This window comes from Nuphar pumila, chromosome 1 (genome assembly GCF_984573655.1).
Source record: "Nuphar pumila chromosome 1, dmNupPumi1.hap1.1, whole genome shotgun sequence".
In the NCBI taxonomy this organism is placed as follows: domain Eukaryota; kingdom Viridiplantae; phylum Streptophyta; class Magnoliopsida; order Nymphaeales; family Nymphaeaceae; genus Nuphar; species Nuphar pumila.
Genome location: NC_143249.1, coordinates 168,601,434 through 168,619,895, shown reverse-complemented (window position 1 = coordinate 168,619,895; position 18,462 = coordinate 168,601,434). Strand labels below are relative to the sequence as shown.

The 18,462-nt window shown below is 36.1% G+C and overlaps 1 protein-coding gene across 4 annotated transcripts in view; it reads left to right on the top strand.

Moving 5' to 3' along the window:
- The first annotated feature begins 654 nt into the window (after positions 1 to 654).
- LOC149851230 (protein TRANSPARENT TESTA 9-like) overlaps positions 655 to 18,462 on the top strand; it is a 153,505-nt gene continuing 135,697 nt past the window's right edge. For all 4 annotated transcript variants that reach the window (XM_089999380.1, XM_089999387.1, XM_089999395.1 and 1 more), the window contains exon 1: positions 655 to 1,062. In XM_089999380.1, the coding sequence (XP_089855506.1) occupies positions 1,010 to 1,062 (53 nt within the window). In that variant the 5' untranslated portion in view covers positions 655 to 1,009. The remainder of the gene's footprint in view (positions 1,063 to 18,462) is intronic.

Genomic DNA, 18,462 nt, shown 5'->3' with positions numbered 1-18,462 from the left:
TAAAATTTTACAAACTATACCAGGGTCCACGTATTAATCTTTCCTTCTGGTCCCAAAAAAAAAATATATTTTTGATTATTTTTATTATTTTATGACACGCAAGCATAATGATGCTGGTTCAGCCTGTCATACTTACTATCATAGTGTGCCGACAACATAAACCTCTAAAGTTAGGGACCCTTGCCTCTAAAGTTAGCGAGCGACCATGAGAATCAAACCTTGACGGCCCTCAACCCACCACCGCGCAAGCCTTTTCTTTGTGCTTTTCAGAAATTGAACACCAATCAACCTGGCACGCCGAAAACCAATGCCTGTCTGGCAGGACAAGTTAGTGCACGTCACAATGTGTTGCGAGGTTGCAAGTTCGAATCTTAATGGCATAGTTGTATAATTGGTAACTCCAGCTTTGTCTGTCCAAAAGAAAAATCTGGCAGGCCAAAATATATAACACTGAAGTCACTTTAAAAAGCAAGTTCTTTACTCAGACACTGCCACGTCAAAAAGCATAAGATGCGTTGTTCTATTTTCTGCAGCTGGCAGCATCCCACTGAAAGACGTGATTTTTCGGAGCTACATGGGGTCAATAAAAAACCAAAAGACGACGAGGAATATAACGGTAAATTAGCGGAGGGGGAAAAAAAAAGGCAAAAAGGACTCCCTCTCCCTCCTCCTGCCGAGTGCTAAGCTGTGAACGCCAACGAGAAGCCAGGGCCTCTCCACGAAGAAGAAGAAGAAGAAGAAGAAGAAGAAGAAGAAGAAGAGGAAAGAAAAGAAGGAAGGAGAGGCACAGAAGGAGGAGGAGACGGACTCTTGGTTTCTCCGATTCGGAGTAGGAAACGAACAGATCGAAAATCGAGTATCTATGCGTCTGCGCTCGATCGGTATCGGAAGAGAGCGCGGAATCTGCTCCCTTCATGGGATTTCCCCATGCTTAGCCTCGCTTCCGTGGTCCCCGAGATTCTCCGGTGGCCGATCGGTGCGGTTCTTTCTCCGTTCGTGATCTCTCAACATGTGGTTCTCTTTCTGGAGGAGTCGGAACCGGATGTCGATGGACACTTTCAGGTGCCAATTTCGCTCTTTCTTGTGATGCGGTTTGCGTTTTCTAGGGCTTTCTTTTCCTTTCCCCCCATTTTGGGTTGTGGATTGAATCGAAGCCAAATCTGTGATGCGAAATCGCTGGGGTTTTCCCCTTTCTTTTGTTAGGTTGGAATTTTAGTGCTGAGTTGGCTAATTGAGATTGATTTCTTGGGGAAATTTGATTGATGATTTGTTTCGGAACCAGAATTCGGTGCTGGTTTAGTTGAATTTGTTGATCTTGTTTTGACTTTGGTGTGGCCAACCATGACTTCTGCTTGAATTGATGGAATTCTCCTTTTCCAATTTTTTTCTTTTGTTTGCTTCGGGGATTTTGTGCTTTTCTTCGTATCCTTCTTCTTCGTCCTCTTTTTTCATGGTTTAATTGCTGAACGGATTCATTGATGCTTGTACGTGGAAGGCTAATGGGATCATGGGAATTTCTGCTGGAAATGTGGGGGCTCTGAGGGAAATCTGGAACTTTGGTTGGAATGTTAGCATTTTAGGTGCGATGGAAGTAGAGGAGTGGGAATCAGGACCGTTACTAAGATGCTAGTGTGGTCGCAATTTTGGATACGGTGCACGCAAACGTCACGCTAGTTGCAGGATGATTATTCATATCGGCGAAATGTTCACACGATTTAAGGGATAATGACGTGTTTTTAGCATTTCTCATACTAAAGTAGATATTTTGTGGGCCTTAGCGAAAGAAAATTATGCCCTTGATTGTAAGTTTGAAGTAGTAGGGCAGCATGCCGGACGAGCATTGTTATGGGCTGCAAGGCTGCATGTGAGCTAAGGGCAGGTAGGAGCCAACTTTGTTGGAAGAAAATAAGGCCTTGTAAAGTTTCTCTTAAAAGGATGAGCAGTGTGATACCCACCCGATATTGTCATACATCAAAATAGAATATGGTCTTATGAAGGTCATGTAGTCAAAGAATGAGCAGTGTGATGGCCGTCTATTACGACCTATGTCACATGGATACGGCTACGGATACAGGGATGTGGCCATTTTTATGAAGTTTCCAGTATGACTTGTATATAAAGGGATACAGAGCGGTAGTCAAGGAGTATCCGTGTGACAGATTATGACATGTCATACATCAAAGTAGAATGAGGTTTATGAAGATCTTGTAGACAAAGAATGAGCAGTGTGATATCCATCTATTTCATTATAAACCAGTCACAACCTGTAATTGTCCAGGTTGCCTGCTGTTGGTGCCAGTTTCTTTTTTTTTTTAATGAATAGGCTTCCAGTGGGTTCATTTTTGATAAAGAACCTCTTGTTGACATCTATGTATTTTTCAGTTGCAAATTGAATCACACGTAGAGCTTATAGTAACTCCTAAGAATAAGGATGAATGACTTAAAGAACAACAGAAAAGAAATGAATGTAGTTGAGATTTGTGGCTAGAATTCTTTTGCAAACTGTTTCTGCCATGCTATAAAATCATGCCATATCATATGGTGCATTGCATTGTTTTGTAGTGTCAAAATAAACAACATGATGCAGCCCTTTGTATCAGAAAGAGGCGTATATTGTTTCATTCATCTTTTGTTCTGATTATTTTTGTCTCCTTTTTTTCTTCTTAAATTAATGCGTATTTTAGTTTCAAATAGGAAATAGAGGTGTATTATTACATATAATTTTTGTCCTGATTATTTCAGTTTCGGATAGGGCTGTTTCATCCATATTATCATATACGAACCCCCCCAACACTAAGAATATTGGATTTCCATTCATAATAAGGTTTTGAAGATCCTTTACATGGACATAATTTATCTTTTTTTCTTTCTTTTTTTCTCAAATGGATCATGAATCCTACTAAGCAGAGGGACGCTTCTTGAATATTCATGCTCAAACAAGGTGGTTTTATGAATGTGTGGAAAGAGGACCAATTTATGAGTGACATTGAAGTTTTGGGTGGAAGGTATATTAATGCCAGAAATAAGTGCATGAAAACTTGCTCAAGTGGTTCATGATTATCCTAACAGGACAAGATGTATTTTATGTTCATTTCACTGGGCAATGCATAGAACAACATATCTCCCTATAGTTATGGAAGATTTGGTTGCATCATGTGTTCATATTCTGATTGAGATATGAGGATAAGTGATAGTGAAGTTGCACTGAAGCAGGATTGTGGAGCAAAAACATCTAATTTGTAAGGTCAACCACCAGAACCAAATTGGGAAGATCAAGAAGAAAATTTTTGCCCTTCACCACCATCAGAATTTGAGGAAAATCAAGAAGAAGATCCAATTCTCCGCCACAACCAGTAGGCAGCAGATCTTAGAGGAAATTCTCTAATTATTACAAAGCAATGTAAAAATTAGAGAAAAAAATCCTACGGATTTAATTAAGGAAGAACTGAAAGAAACAGAATAGTGTTATGATCTTAACGATGGAGGATAGATGTATATGTCTATTCCTGCCCTCCGCCATAGAGAGAGGGGTATTTTATTAACTAGTTTGATCTCCTAATCATCCTAACTAGTTATAAAAAGCATAGTGCAGATATTTTCTTAATTTGAACTTATAGATGTATTCTCTATAACTTAGTTAAAACATGTTCTGGATTAAATATTTTGCATGTAGAAGTGTTTTTAGAGAGATAAAAAATCAATGAAAATGAATGACTCACATTGCACAAAAAGTTTGCAATAAAAAGTTCAAATTTTTCTTTAAATTAGTGTGATTCAAATCATGTTTGTTTGTAAATAGACATTCATAATCATATCAACAGGTTGAGATTAAGCAAAAAGCACTTACAATGATATTTTTTGATGTGGTTAGGACAGTGTGTGTATAGTTATTGTTATAGTTATAGTTACTCTCAATGTTGTTAAAAAGAAAAATTGCCAAGAACCCTAAGCTTCAAAAGTTTGCTTGATGGTAGTACTAGAGTTGCCAGTCGAGGAAGCGGGAGTGAGAAGCGAGTTACTTCTAAAATTTTAGGAAGCAGGAAGCACGAAAAAACTTAGTAGCGAATTGAAAATCATCCCAGAAGCGAACCATAAGCGACCTAGGAATCGAATCGAAAGCGAACCGGTATTCGAAGGGGAAATGAAGAGGGAAGCAACCTAAAATTCGAATGAGAAGCGAATAAGAATCAAAAGGGAAGCGAAAATGTAATTATAATTTTTCTAGTTTACCAAAATATAAGATTTATGTTATCATTGACAAAATAAAACATGAGTATATAATATTAAAGTTGATCTATTAATTTCAAAACTGAATTATATATGCAAGCAACTCGGCTGTTAATTTGTTTGGATCATGAAGTCTTGATCAACGTGTAAAAACCTACGTAGACAAATAGAAGCCAAGGTCTTCAATGGAACAAAAGATATTCAACAAATGAGCCAAGTCAAACTGAACAAGAACCCAAGCTTAAGTTTCTTAACAGCTTACTCAAACCACTATTCAACATAAATTTGAAGCTAGAACTTTCTTAAACATTCATTCACATAAAGTATAAACAATGCTCACTACTTGAAAGAAAAATCAAAATTTTATGCAATAACAATAACCAACCTTTATTCTCAACAGGGACAAACTTACATGGAAGCCCATTCTCCTGTGTGCATAATACATACATCTCCACATGTAATAACAGATAGAGGGGGGAGAGAGTGATAGACAAAGAGAAAGGGGAAGAGAGTGAGAGACAGAGAGAGCAAGAGACGAAGAGAGAGGGGGAAAGAGTGAGAGACGAAGAGAGAGGGGGAGAGAGTGAGAGGCAGAGAGAGAGAGAGAGAAAAAGAGAGAAAGAGAGAAAGAGAGAGGGAGAGAGTGAGAGACAGAGAGAATGAGAGAGAGGGGTACCTAAGGGCGCTGATCGCCATTGTTGGAGGTCACCCAAGGAGGCTCAGACACTGATGAAGATGGCCAAGAACTAGAGAGAGAGAGTTCGTTGGAAGACAACCATCAAAACCTATGCAATTTAGGTTTTTTTTTTCTCACAAAAAGACCATTTTGACCTTACAAAAAATAAGTTTTCTTTTTGTTTTTTGGTAAAAAACATTTAATTAGGGGGTAAAACTGTCAAATCGTTAAAAAATAAAGAAAACTCTAGGAAGCGAGCTTCCCAATATCAGGAAGCGAGCTTCCTTATTAACGGAAATCGACCTTCCCTTTATTGGGAAGCACATATCCTGTTAACTGGGAAGTGCGCTTATTCCTAATTAAAATGGGCACTTCCCCGTGAGTTTCGGAAGCACTGCGTTTCATGCTTCCGAAGCGCGTTTCGTGGAAGCGTGATTCCCCTATCCTACCAGCGCTTCCGGTAAACCTGGGTAGTACCTGTTGTCACAATATGAGTTTATTATTGAGAGAATCCCAAGAACACAATACTTGTTGCATGATGTACTCACAGAGGAATTGAAGGATTGCAAATACACTTGATGCAGTTTAGAAGTAATTGGGAATCCTGGCCAATAAAAGGTTGACTGCAATATGGTAATTTCTACAAAAAAAAAAATTAGGGAAAGTTATCTTAAAGAAGCTGATGCAATTCAAGGCGAATATCCCAATATAGATTTTCATTTTACTGCATATGGAAGGATAAGTTGCATAATTGATAACCTTGATGGACACATTTACAACTGAAAGTGTTAACATGGGTGATAGAACAAAATGTGCTCGATGACATCTTGATCCATAAAAGACAACTGTATACAAACAGTTCTTTAATTATCTAATTAGAGAAGAACGGGAAAGGGCATTGAACAAAAATTTCAAAGAATTGATTTTATAGAATACCTAGAGTTTGCATATTTTCAAGATGAAAGTGTATTGTCCTACATTAGAAACAAAGAATGTTGAAGAAAATTATTCACAACTAGAGATATTCATGCATGAAGTGAAAAGCTGTAGAAATTGCAGGAGAAAAGGTAAATGGGTTGTGCATCTGTTATTAGGAAGAATATTTAAGATTTCTCGACAAAGGAGAACCATAATGAGTAGAATGATGTGTCATGCATTAAGGAGAGAGTGTATTCTGTTCATTGAACTTTTGTTGTAAACAGCAAACAAGAATACATTTTGCCGACACCCCATGTAATAATTGTACATTATGACATACAAAAATGTTGTCAGCTCACAAAGTAAATAATTGTACTATATTGGCAGATAGGAATCTATTCTGCCAACTCATTATATAGTTTTAGTTTGTTAAAACTACAGTACCTTCCTGCCTCAAGGGAGCATATGGTTTTTTCCATCAACATTTGCTTTCATTTGTGTAGATTAGAGCTTGTGATGACAGACCCCACTTACTTTCTTCTTGGTTATGTTCCTTACATTTGGTATCAAGGCCTTGTATTTCAAACTTGGCTCCAGAAGGTGGGATAGCCTTTGATAACATCCCTCATTTTCACCTTCTATTGCTTTTATGCCAACTCATCATGACTTCATGCTCTCGGTTGCCACATAAATCATCATTTTCATCTGGTTTTGAATCGAGACTGGGCAAAGTTGTCTTCTGCAACGGACTCTTGGACTTTGGCTTGAAGGTGGATTTTGACTCCATCTTGGGGTTTATGGTAAGTAACATCACAAAAAACTGGAGTGAGCAAATCTATATGGGTAGGATGTAAGTCAGTGGGATACACATACAGCACAAATTCTCCTTATTCCACAATTTCATTAATGGGCATCTCATCCACTTGCAATTCAGTGTATTTCGCTTTAGGATCCAAGGGTGAAAGGGTTGGATAATACATGGCTTACACATAATCATGGGTGACTCATTTCTTTCTTGTATTTTCTTTATTAGAATGTTATATAGCAAGCTTTAACATTGTCATAAGTCTATGTCGAAACCCATCAGGGTAATGAAGAATATAATCTTCCTCCTAAGTTCTCACAAAAGCTTTCAAAAACCTTAATTCAAAAGAACTCGCAGAATGAAGAAGTTTAAGCTATACACTTTTGAATGTGTGATAAGCAAGAACAACCAAAATCAGAAAAATGATTTGCATGCCAAAAAATAGGAACATTTTGCAAAAAAGTTGTCCAGGAGCAAGTAAAATACTCTTTTAAAATCCAGTGGATATCATTGAGAACGAAGAACTTGAAGAATGCTTAGCAGAAAATGATCTTTGAATATTCATCAAGCGAATATGTGGCCTTGAAGCTGATGAAGAAACTATAGATACAATCCATCAAGCTGCAGATCAAGATCACATTTTCAACAAGATCAAAATGCAAAGTGAGATCTTATTCAATGTGATAGTTCAGATGGATAAGAAGATGGGTGGAAATCAAGCCATAAATGTTCAAAGATAGAAAAGTAAGTAGTTTGCAAGGAGGAATTTTGTAACATATTCTTTTGTACTTCCCATCCTCTCCTATGTAACATGGACTCTTCTAACAGGGCACCGTCCCCTCACCCGCCCCCGCACCCATGCGAGTGCGACACTTGGACACGGCTTCCTTTGTGTCAGGTGAAGTCAACCACACTGAGGTCCATTTCTTTCCAAAAGTGGATTCAGTTAACCCTAACCAAGTCCAGTTTTATCTATATTATATACATAAATGCACACACATACATGTAGTGTTAACTTAAAACTGTCCAAAATTATATATATACCCTCCCCGCACCCAAGTTTTTTTAAAGTGCCACATCGCCACCTTCACACCCACACCTATGTGACATAGATCCTCTCAATATTATCGGATTATTCAATCAGTAAGTTCCAAATTAAGCTCTGGCGAGGAAAGAGTTATACTAGGAGATGTGTTAAAGAAAAGTATCTAACTCAGCCTACTATCAAATATGACTAAAAAGACAATTAAACCCATAGACTTATCTAAAAAAGTCAAGGATCATTTGAAATTATAAGTTAAGCAAATCAAGAGAATGACGGGATTAACATCCTTGATAGTCATTCTTGCATAGATTGTCTTAGACAAAGAGCATATATGGTAAAAGTGCTAAGTGGTTGTGGATACTGGTGCCAATCATAACTTCTGTAAAGAAGAATTTGGAAAAGCCTACTATACTATGTCACAGGCAAACAATATTAACAATTACCAGACATGATACTACATGATTTTGCAATTGATATGCAAGTTAAGATTGCCAAAAGAATTGTGTCAATAAGTTTTGTGCAAATAAATGATGCTTGATATGATATGGGAATGGGGTTAGTAACTTTAGACAAATTAGTTCCATATACAGTTAGCGAACTTAGCCTAATTGGGAAGCAAGTGAGTCTGTCTTTACAGGTCTTAATTTATGCAAGGAACGTAAGTGTTTATGAAAAACACTCATGCTCCATCCAGGCAAGAGGTGATGTATTTATAACAAACTAAAATCACAAACTAAGTTGGAAGAATAGATTCCTATCTGTAATATAGCATAATTATTTGCTTTGTGAGCTTGCATAATATATTCTTGTTTGCCATATAATACAATTATTACATATGGAGCTAGTAGAATATATTCTTATCTGACATTTTTAACAAAAGTTCAATTAAGAGAAAATATTCTCTCCTTAATACATCATGCTGTTCTTCTAATTACGGTCCTTCTTTGTTGAGAAATATCAAATCTCATACTTGGGGAAATCTTAGGGAAAACCTCATGATATTTTCTAAAACATGGTTTTTCTTGAGAAACTGTTGGTACATAAAATTTATAACATATAGATAACTATATAGCAAACATATAAATAATAAAAAATTGCAAAGTGTTTTTAATGTGAATTCCATGTATTGAAAATGTGACAATTCAAATAGGTATTCTTTTTGCAAATCTCACATTTTTAATTGCAAAATAATGACAATGAAAAATATCATGTTAAATTCACAATATTCTCAAGATATTGGAATATATATAGGTTTAACATTTGCTAATGTCGTCCCGACCATCTGAATGAACTGGAAATCATATGCGCGGGTCGTATTGACCTAATCGGACCTCATGGATGGATTCGACATGGTCCAAATGCTAGGAATCAGCTTTTGGATAATGTATTTTCGATGAAAAAACATGATTTTATGAGCTGAGAAAATATCATGCGTTGTACGTCATTGATTTTTCAAGTCTCATAAAACCATGCCTACATGTCATAATGGGACGTGGTGCAACTTTTCGTGAAAGTATTTTTAAAAGAGTTTTTCAATGAAAATCGTTTGTGTAAATTGTGCACAAAATTTCAATTTTCGGCCCACTGCCTCACACTAGTGGCACTGGGTCGAACATAGGGAACGTGTTTAAATACTTTTGTACCCCACACAAATACAATCTTTATTGCTTTGAATAAAAATAATTAAATAAATAAAATGTATTACTTTCTGCGGAGGGCTTAAAAAATAAAGAGGCCTTATTACAATCCAACTTAAAATAAATGGCCTTCTGGCCCTAAAAATAAAATAAAATAAAGAAAAGTAAAAATTGCAGGGCTTATTTTCCTCGCAATCTAGTATTCTTATCGTAAAACGCGCACGGCCCTTCGCTATCGCGCTTTTATCCTCAAGGTGAACCCACCTGCAAAGCACAAGAGAAAAACATAAAAACACGAACCCACACACGACCTCTAGAAGGACAAATGTTAGTTACGAGAATAAAATCAATTAAAACTATAAAGACTATTAAAGCTATCTAATTAATTAGCCATGTAACAAATGAACAAGAGAGTCTAACTAACTAAATGACTCAAGCAAAACGTTGAAACCAAACTAACTACACGGTTGATTTGACAAAGTAACTACTAAACAAAACACTATAACAAACTAATTGTTAACAGCCTAATCATGAAATAATTTTGGTCTAAACAAACTACGGCACTACTGATCACAAGAAACCAAAACTTATTTTAAACTAATCTGAATAAAAAAAAGACGCAGAACCTAACTAACAGCTTATCAATGACCGTCACGCTGGACTGTGCACCGATCAGATTATTTTAACTAGACAGATGTTGTGATCTGATCAGATGAAAGGATTCTAACTACCATCCAATGCGATGCTGCACTAAATCACTAAAATAAAATATGAAAGAGAGGACACATGGCGATACACACACTATAGCAGTGGGGCCTGAAACTACAGCTTCAGGCTGCTTCAGCAAGTAACAGATTCACGCTGCTGTGCATGATTTAGAGATCACGCATATCAGCGTTTACAATAAGTCTGATAAAAAAAAACAGTTTTAATGCTGGAGCAATCCTAACAAAATATAACGTTTCCCTTTTTTTTTCTTTTTTTTGTTGTTGTGCAGACCCACACATTAACTCGGTCTGATCTGATCACTCAAGAATCAGATCAGATCAAAAAATCTCAAATGAGATCTGAGCAGCCATGCGTGAACACGCTGGTTCAGGTTGCTCTTTCGGCACTTAACAGATATAAACAAATCTGCCTGAACACACAGATCACTCTGATCTGTTTAAGGTTTCTGATTGGGTCGAAGCCGTGTATCCTCTAAAAAAAAATTCAACTACACCTAACCCAAAGAAATAAAAACCAGCAAAATGCAATGAATCTGATTTACTTCTAATCTAAATGCAAAAAATAAGATAAGAATCAAACTACCCTATATGTGATTTTTTTGAAAGATGATTTTTTATGCATGCTAAACTAAACAAAATAGGTAATATGCAGAAAAGTAATGAGAAGGGTGGGGGGGGGGGGCGAAGAAGCGTACCTCGACAGTTCGCCTTCGACGGAGAGGTTGAGCAGAAGAGCGGTCCTCCAATGAAATCACACGCGTACCACCACCCTCCGAAGACGGGGAGAAGAAGAAACCGACGACAGACAAGGGAAGAAAGGAAGAAAAGAAGAAGAATAGGGGTAGGGACCGGCTGGATAGGAGGGAAAAGAGAGAGAGAAGATAGAGAGGATGTGAGGGGGCGTGAATTCCAATGTGGAAGATGCCCCTCTCTCCTCTCTTAATACTATTTAAAGAGAAAACCTAGGGTTAGTGCCTCTTAAAAAAAATATTTTCTAAAACTCCCCAAATTTTCAAAAATTCAAGACACCCTTTTTAAAATGCTATTTTCAAAAAGGCTATTACAAAAATTATATTTCCAAAAAAACTCAAATGGGTTCACTTTGCAAAATTTTTCTCTTTTTTTGAAATAGACGAAGTGTCATGCCAAAACTTGATTAAATATGGGTATTTAGCCTTGTTTCACATATAATTATGCACATGAAATTTAAATAATATGTATAAAAATTATGCGTGATCAGGATCATCTAAGGGCCAACCTCCACTAACCTAAACATGTAGATCATGTCTGTAAGGTTAGTTTCATGAAAAATAACAAAAAAAAATTAAAAAATGAAAAAGGAAACTCATTTTTAGGTAACGTCAATATGAGCAAATGTTAATACACACACACACACACACACACACACACACACACATATATATATATGTATGTATGTATGTATGAGATAAGTCTCCGGTACACATGTCTATACGGTATAAATGAGTCGGACCTCATAGTGGAAGTTTTGACTCAATATGGGACCGTAGATGTGATCTATAGGTATGATTTAGTCAAGATCAGCCCTTGGATCACGGGATTCTAATGTATAAACAGGTTTTTCTGGCAAATAAAAAATTCAACGGCTGAAATCATTTTGGCTTAAAAACAAATATATATTTTTTGTCAGAAAACCATGGTCCACGGGTTAATCTCCACCAAAGCAAACACGTAGATCACATCTATGATGTCAGATTGAGTTGAAACAACCCGTTCCTATGAGTTTCAATTCATTGATACCGTATGGATGTTGATACCGGAGACTTTTCCATATGTGTGTGTGACACACACATGACAGGGATCTCAGAATTACTGCTATCTTTTTGGTTGGAAGTACCCATATGGGGGAGTTCATGTTGCAATACTGTTTTGCCTTTTTCTAGAGATGTGGTGAATCCTTTAATTTGCTTACTTTCATGCTTGGATTGGCATCTAGTGGAAAGGTCTGGGAGTTGCAGGAGTTTTCTTTTGCATCCAAGGAAGGAATTAAGGCTATAAGTAGCCCTTATATTGAACGTGGAAATACTATTTGAAGATGGAATTTGATTTGTATAATATATTGGTGTAATTATAGATGATTGCTTCTCCTTTTCCTACTAAACATGTTGTTTATCCCAATCTTGAAACTGTTAGAAAAAGACACTTGAAATTTAATAGGATCCTTAAAAAGATTTGTGATGGCAAGAGTAGGGTTTTGTGTATGTTTGGCTGCAGTTCGAGGTTGCTGTTTTTGGTGATTGGTTGGCGAGTCAGTTAGAAACGGCTTGAAAGTTAACCATTTTGACTGAAACATTATTCTCTTTGTTGGAAGATGAAAAATAAAGAAGATTCGGTATTTTTCAGATCCAACTTTGCCTGGTTATATTTTGCCTTCTAAAAGAAAAACTTTGCCTGGTTATAAAAGGTACATGGCTGATTATTTTAATTGGCTTAGTTGTTCTCATCAGACTAGTACCAAGTTGAGACCTTAGATGAGTTAATGTTTTACACATATTTTCTAAATATGTGTAGAACTGTGGGCTGGAGCAATACCTATCTTGAATAATGTATCATGTAATACATGCCCAAGTTGATATGTAAAACATAAATAGGTCATTATTGTAATGAAATAATGTGCACAAGTACAATTTCAAATGTGCACAAATACAAGGCTACTAAGGACAATACACAATAAGCCACAAAGGCTAAGAACAAGAACTTAAGAGCACAAGTACACAAGCCACTAATGGGCTGAACAACATATAAAAAATGCTATTTTATCACCAAAACATGCTCATATAAAGCCTAAAATATATAGGTTAGGTTCCCATATATTTATACAACAAGAAGAGGAAGAAGGGAGGCCTTACTAGCATTTGGGCTAGTCCCAACGACTATAACAGATGGGACAAAAATGCCCCTAATGGGCATGCCTATTACAAAAATAACAAAATTTAAAAATAATAAAAGAAAGAAAAATACAGAAGAAATCCTAAAATACAAACTATATAAAATACATATAAATGTATACTAATATATATACGATATATGTATATATTAATATAAATATATATGTATGAAAACAAATACGTTTAACACCCCCCTCAAACTGATGGTGAAATGACTGAAAATTTGTCAAGAAGCAAAGAAAAACATGGATAAGGCAAACCTTTGGTGAAGAAGTCGGGAAATTGAAACTTTTATGTCTTGTATGGAAGCTCTATGGTTCCTTTAAGGAATTCTTCTTGAACGTAGTGATACTCCACATCTATATGCTTTATGTGCTTGTGGAAGGTATGGTTGCTCGCAATGTAAATAACACTTTTGTTATCGCAACACATCTATTGAGTAGCCAAACAATCTTTGTAGTAGTGGTTGTCATTTTTTGATACTCTGCTTCAGTGGAAGAAAGTGATACCTTTTGTTGCTTCTTACATCTCCAAGAGATGAGTGAATCACCAAGAAAAATACATTAACCTGTAGTAGAAATACAATTACTAGGATTACTTTTCCAATTTGAATCAGTATAGGTAATTAAGCTTAAAGATGAAGAAGAGGAATAAAAAACCCTTAAGTTATGGTGCCTTTTGAATATCTGATAATTCTCATAACAATAACCATGTTGGATACATGTGAAAATTGGCTCGCACTGTGGACCGCATGTGCTATGTCATGTCGAGTGATGGATAAGTATGTGGGATTCAATTAACTAACAATAAGGAGTATGTGGGAAAATATATTAGTTAAAAGAGGTCGGGGTAGGCCTAGGAAGACTTGGATGGAGATGATAGGAAAGGATATGAATGCTTTGAACCTCACCGAGGACATGGCGTTGGATAGAAATGATTGGAGGAAAAGGATTCATGTGGAAGACCCAAAATGAATTTCTTTTTTGGTTCATATCGCTGACCCCAATTGTTTTGGGATGAAGGCGTAGTTGTTGTTGTTGTTGTATCCTCTAAAAATGTGCCATCATTGGCCCCCATTTTTGCATTGATAACCTCAGGAGTATCTATTACCTTTTCATCTGTCAGTCATGATTTAACTATTATTTTGGATGCTAATTTCATTTTGGATAGTAGATATCCTCTCAGGAGTACGCAACCTTAATACCTAAGAAAAATCTCAAGAAACCAAGGTCAAACATATCAAAATTTTTCTTTAAGAATATTTTTAATATCATTTATACCCTTCCTATTACTGCCTATGATAATCATATTTTTCAACATACAATAATAAAATAATTATACTTGTTCATGCATTTTTAACAAAGAGAGCAATGTTAGTATAACATGAAACCAAATTAATATCTGTCGTTACCTTACTAAAATGATCGTACCAAACATAAGGGGCTTGTTTGAGACTATACAAAGCTTTTTTAAGCTTGTTTGAGACTATACAAAGCTTTTTTAAGCTTAAGCAATATCTCACCCTGCAGGAGGATCCATGTAAACCTCTTCATTAATTTCTCCATTAAGAAAAATATTTTTGACATCTAATTTATAGATAGGCCATTTTATGATAAAAGTTACGACTATTAAGGTTCTAACACTAGTCATCCTAGCTACCAGTGCGAAAGTTTTCTCATAATTAATCCCATATTCTTGTGAGTATCTTTTGACAACTAACCTAGCCTTGTATCTTTTAAGAAAACCATCACTCGTAGTTTTCACTCTAAATACTCACCTACAACCTATGGCCTTCTTTCCTAAAGGTAGTTTTACTATTTCCCATGTGTTGGCTTTATGAAGGGCATCTAGTTCAAGTTTCGTTGCTTCTACCCATTGAGAGTGGTCTTTGGCTTCACTATAGTTGGAGGGTTCATAATAATAATGAATAGATATTAGGCAAGCCTTAAAATTAGCTGAGAATGATTCATATGACATAAATTGGTTTGGTGGTTTTAAAAGCCTTTGAGATTTCCTAAGACTAGGTTCTTCCAAAGATGGGTTAGGTTCACCTACAGGTTCATTTTCTGAATATTTTTCTAAGTCACATGGTTGATCCTCACTTTCACGGTTTGTGTAAACACAAATTTCATGTGATGAATCATTATTAGATCTTTCAAGTGAATCATTGGCATCCATATCATTAGACATTTCATCATCCACACTTTCAATATTATATCATCATTCAAATTAGATACTTCTTTTTAGAAACAAAAGATCTATTTGGAAATGTTTGAGATTTTATTTTTTCAAGTATGCAATCCTTACATATAAAATCTTTTTCATTATAAAATTTTTCCAAAAAAGGAAAAAGGATACAACTTAGGGTACATTTGGAAGCGAGAAAAACTCTCATAGGAAAAGAAATTTTTTCCAAAAGATTTTTTTTCGCTTGTTTGTGTAGCATGAGAAAAATAGGCTGGAAACGAAAGAGATTTTTTCGCTTGTTTGTTTGTGCATGAAAAATTTTCCTCTTAGCTAACAAATGGTAGTTCCCCTAAAATATTACTAATCCACTCAACCTGTTTATTGGTTGTGTTTAAAGGGCCCAGCTCAACCCACTCAGAACCTGGCCCGATAAGACCTGTGCCTAGCCCAAACCCAATAACAGTTGGGTCGAGCTCTTTGTGAGCCTGGGTCGATCTTGCTAATACACAAACATGTTGGAGGAGAAGAACATTCAAAGTCATGTGAAAGTTATCATCTATTATCATTTGCAAACCATGGATTTATGATTTCATACAGATTAGAAAAAAAGGAAGGTTCTGGATATTTGTGGCATAAGTTCTACAATGACTTGAATTTTGAACCAAGCACACAAGCAACCTCTCTGCTGTATGTAGACAACAAGTGCAAGGGCAATGTAAATAACTGGTACAGCTACATTGCAGAATTTATGTAGTAAAGAACATGAGTCTGAAGTCTTACTGCTGCGATGCCAATGTAATAAACTTTCCATGAGACAGTATTACTGCATGTGCATACTGCTGCAAAGCCAATTATAAGCTTTTTTTGTTTCATGAAAATATTGACTCAAGAATCTAACTAAAAACCAATAAAACAAGTGGAAACAGAGGATAGGAATGAAGATACTTTCAAATAAAAACAATGCAGTTCTTCCTATTGCATCTTATGTGGTATCTCTACAAACATCCATCATACAGCTTACCTAGGAAAACCTTAACCCCCAAGGATGGCTTCAAGTCTCCATTGGCAGTTCTTCATCTGACTGTAAAACAACTCAACTCCCTTGGGAGCCATTTAGTTTTGATCAAAAGAACAAGCTATACCAACACAACATCAGTGTGCAGAAGCTAACGACCTTCAAATCTTCATTGTTAGTTTAACCTGTATACTCGTCTGTGAATTTTAACCTGCTGTGATCAAACTCTTGCTGTGAGTTTTAACCTGTATACTCGTCTAAACAGGGTTATAATTGACAGTGGCCATGATACCTCATCGCTCGTCACTATCCCTGCTGATTCTGTGCTATTTATTATCAATGAAATGCCATTTCTTTAAAAAAAACTCTGCTGTGAATTTGATGCTTCCAGATCAGTATTCAGTGATTGGTATTTCCTTGTTCACTAGAACTTTATCACAACAGTTTTTGCTCTTATCACAATTCAATGCCACTCCAAATGAAAGAAAAAAGTTTTGACCAATTTCAGTTTCAACTGATATGGCAAAATGAAAACAAAGTTGCCAATTGCAGATGTGGTGTTTCCAGTGCTGCACATGAAATGCCCCTGCTTTTGGCATTTTGTTTGTCGCAAAGAAGAAAAATATAATTGCAGCAGCATACCTAGCAAGCCCTTGTCTGGATCATATTAGCTGAACAGGTTGGCAAAGATCATGAGGAGCAATCTGGATGACGGTATCAACAGTCAAGATCTGCCATCTCTGCCCCATTCAGAGTGAGGATCCGGTGAGAGGTACCCCCTACCAGTAAGCTATCAGGGGTCTCTCCGATCTCTTCAAAGCACCATATCCGGGTTGCTTATGTCTCAGATGGAACCCACAAAAATGAACATGATATATAGCACAAATGAATGGTTGGAAAACCAGGAAATTTTATGGTGGTTTGACGCCATTCATCACCATGGATGATGTGCTTTCGTCACGTTTACCCAAATCATGGAGACACAACAAATTTCCAAAAAAATTTCAAGGGGCAGTTACTTCTTAAAACAAAAAAGATTTGGAGCATCATTTTTAGACTTAGGTTATCATTTACATTGCATTTCATAAGTCTCATCATGTCACTGAGCATTATGTCATGCACCTTTGTAAGTCATAAATGTCATATTTGTCTGTCATGAAGTTCTTTATCTCCATGATTTCATTATCTTATTAATAACATTCATATTGCATCTAGTGATTTAGGTTGTCTCATTTGACCCACAAAGGTCTACAAGTTGGTCCCCTAACAAGTTTTGTTTTGACAAATTTTTTTATAATCTTTTGTTGATTTGATCTGAATTGGGCCTTTTTGCAATGCATTGATCATTATCATAGTTTTTGCAAGAAGTATCATTTTGAGTCAATTTTTAAAAATGTCTTTATCTTACTGCATTTCATCTTGAAACTGATGGACGATCGTCGACAAGACCTCTCACATTAAATGACTATTCATTTTGCTGATGAGACCCTCATGTAAGACAAGGTTCCTGCTTTGTTTTGAGATCGATAGTTGGTCGTTAGCAAGACCCTCCCACTTTAAATGACTAATCATTAAGTCAAGGAGTGAGGAACATCTGAAAATATATTTTGTCAACATAATCCTTCATAAAAAATGGCAATATCGACTTCAAGCAAGCCAAGTTCAAGTATCTTCTGCATTTTTTTTCTCAAAAAGTTGATCTTTCACGAGTTAAAAAATTTGTCTTAAGAACTTGCTTCGTGTTCATCTTTGATTATAATAGGTAAAATCAAAGCATTTCATCATGCATGATCATGCTATGTTTTTGCATGTTACTAACTAGTTTTCTTGCAACCGACATAGTTCCCAAAAACCCAATTGTCTCATTAGGAAAAGCCTATCTAGTCCTGTCTCAGGATCATCTTGTAGATAAACAAACATTAGGTCCTTAAGAAGTCCCATAGATTGATGAAGCAATCTGAAGCCCTTGACGAACATGTAAACCAACCTAAACCCAATCCCTTTCTCATAAATGCACATTTCTAAAATAGGAGCCATGTCATCTTTCCAAAAGTAAAAAATGTCTCAGTCTTTTCGATACTTTTGTCCTAAAAGCTTGTCTTTGTCTTTTCAAAACAAGACTTTGTCTTTTTTAAAAAAGTCTGTCTTTGTCAAAACCATCAACTATCTTTCGTGCTATTTTCAAGAAACAAGACACTTGTTTCATCTTTGTCTGATAGCGTTCAGTCAAGAATTTTCACTCATAATCACTAAATTCAAGTGAAAGACCTCGTGTGAAATGAGGTACTAGCTTAGTC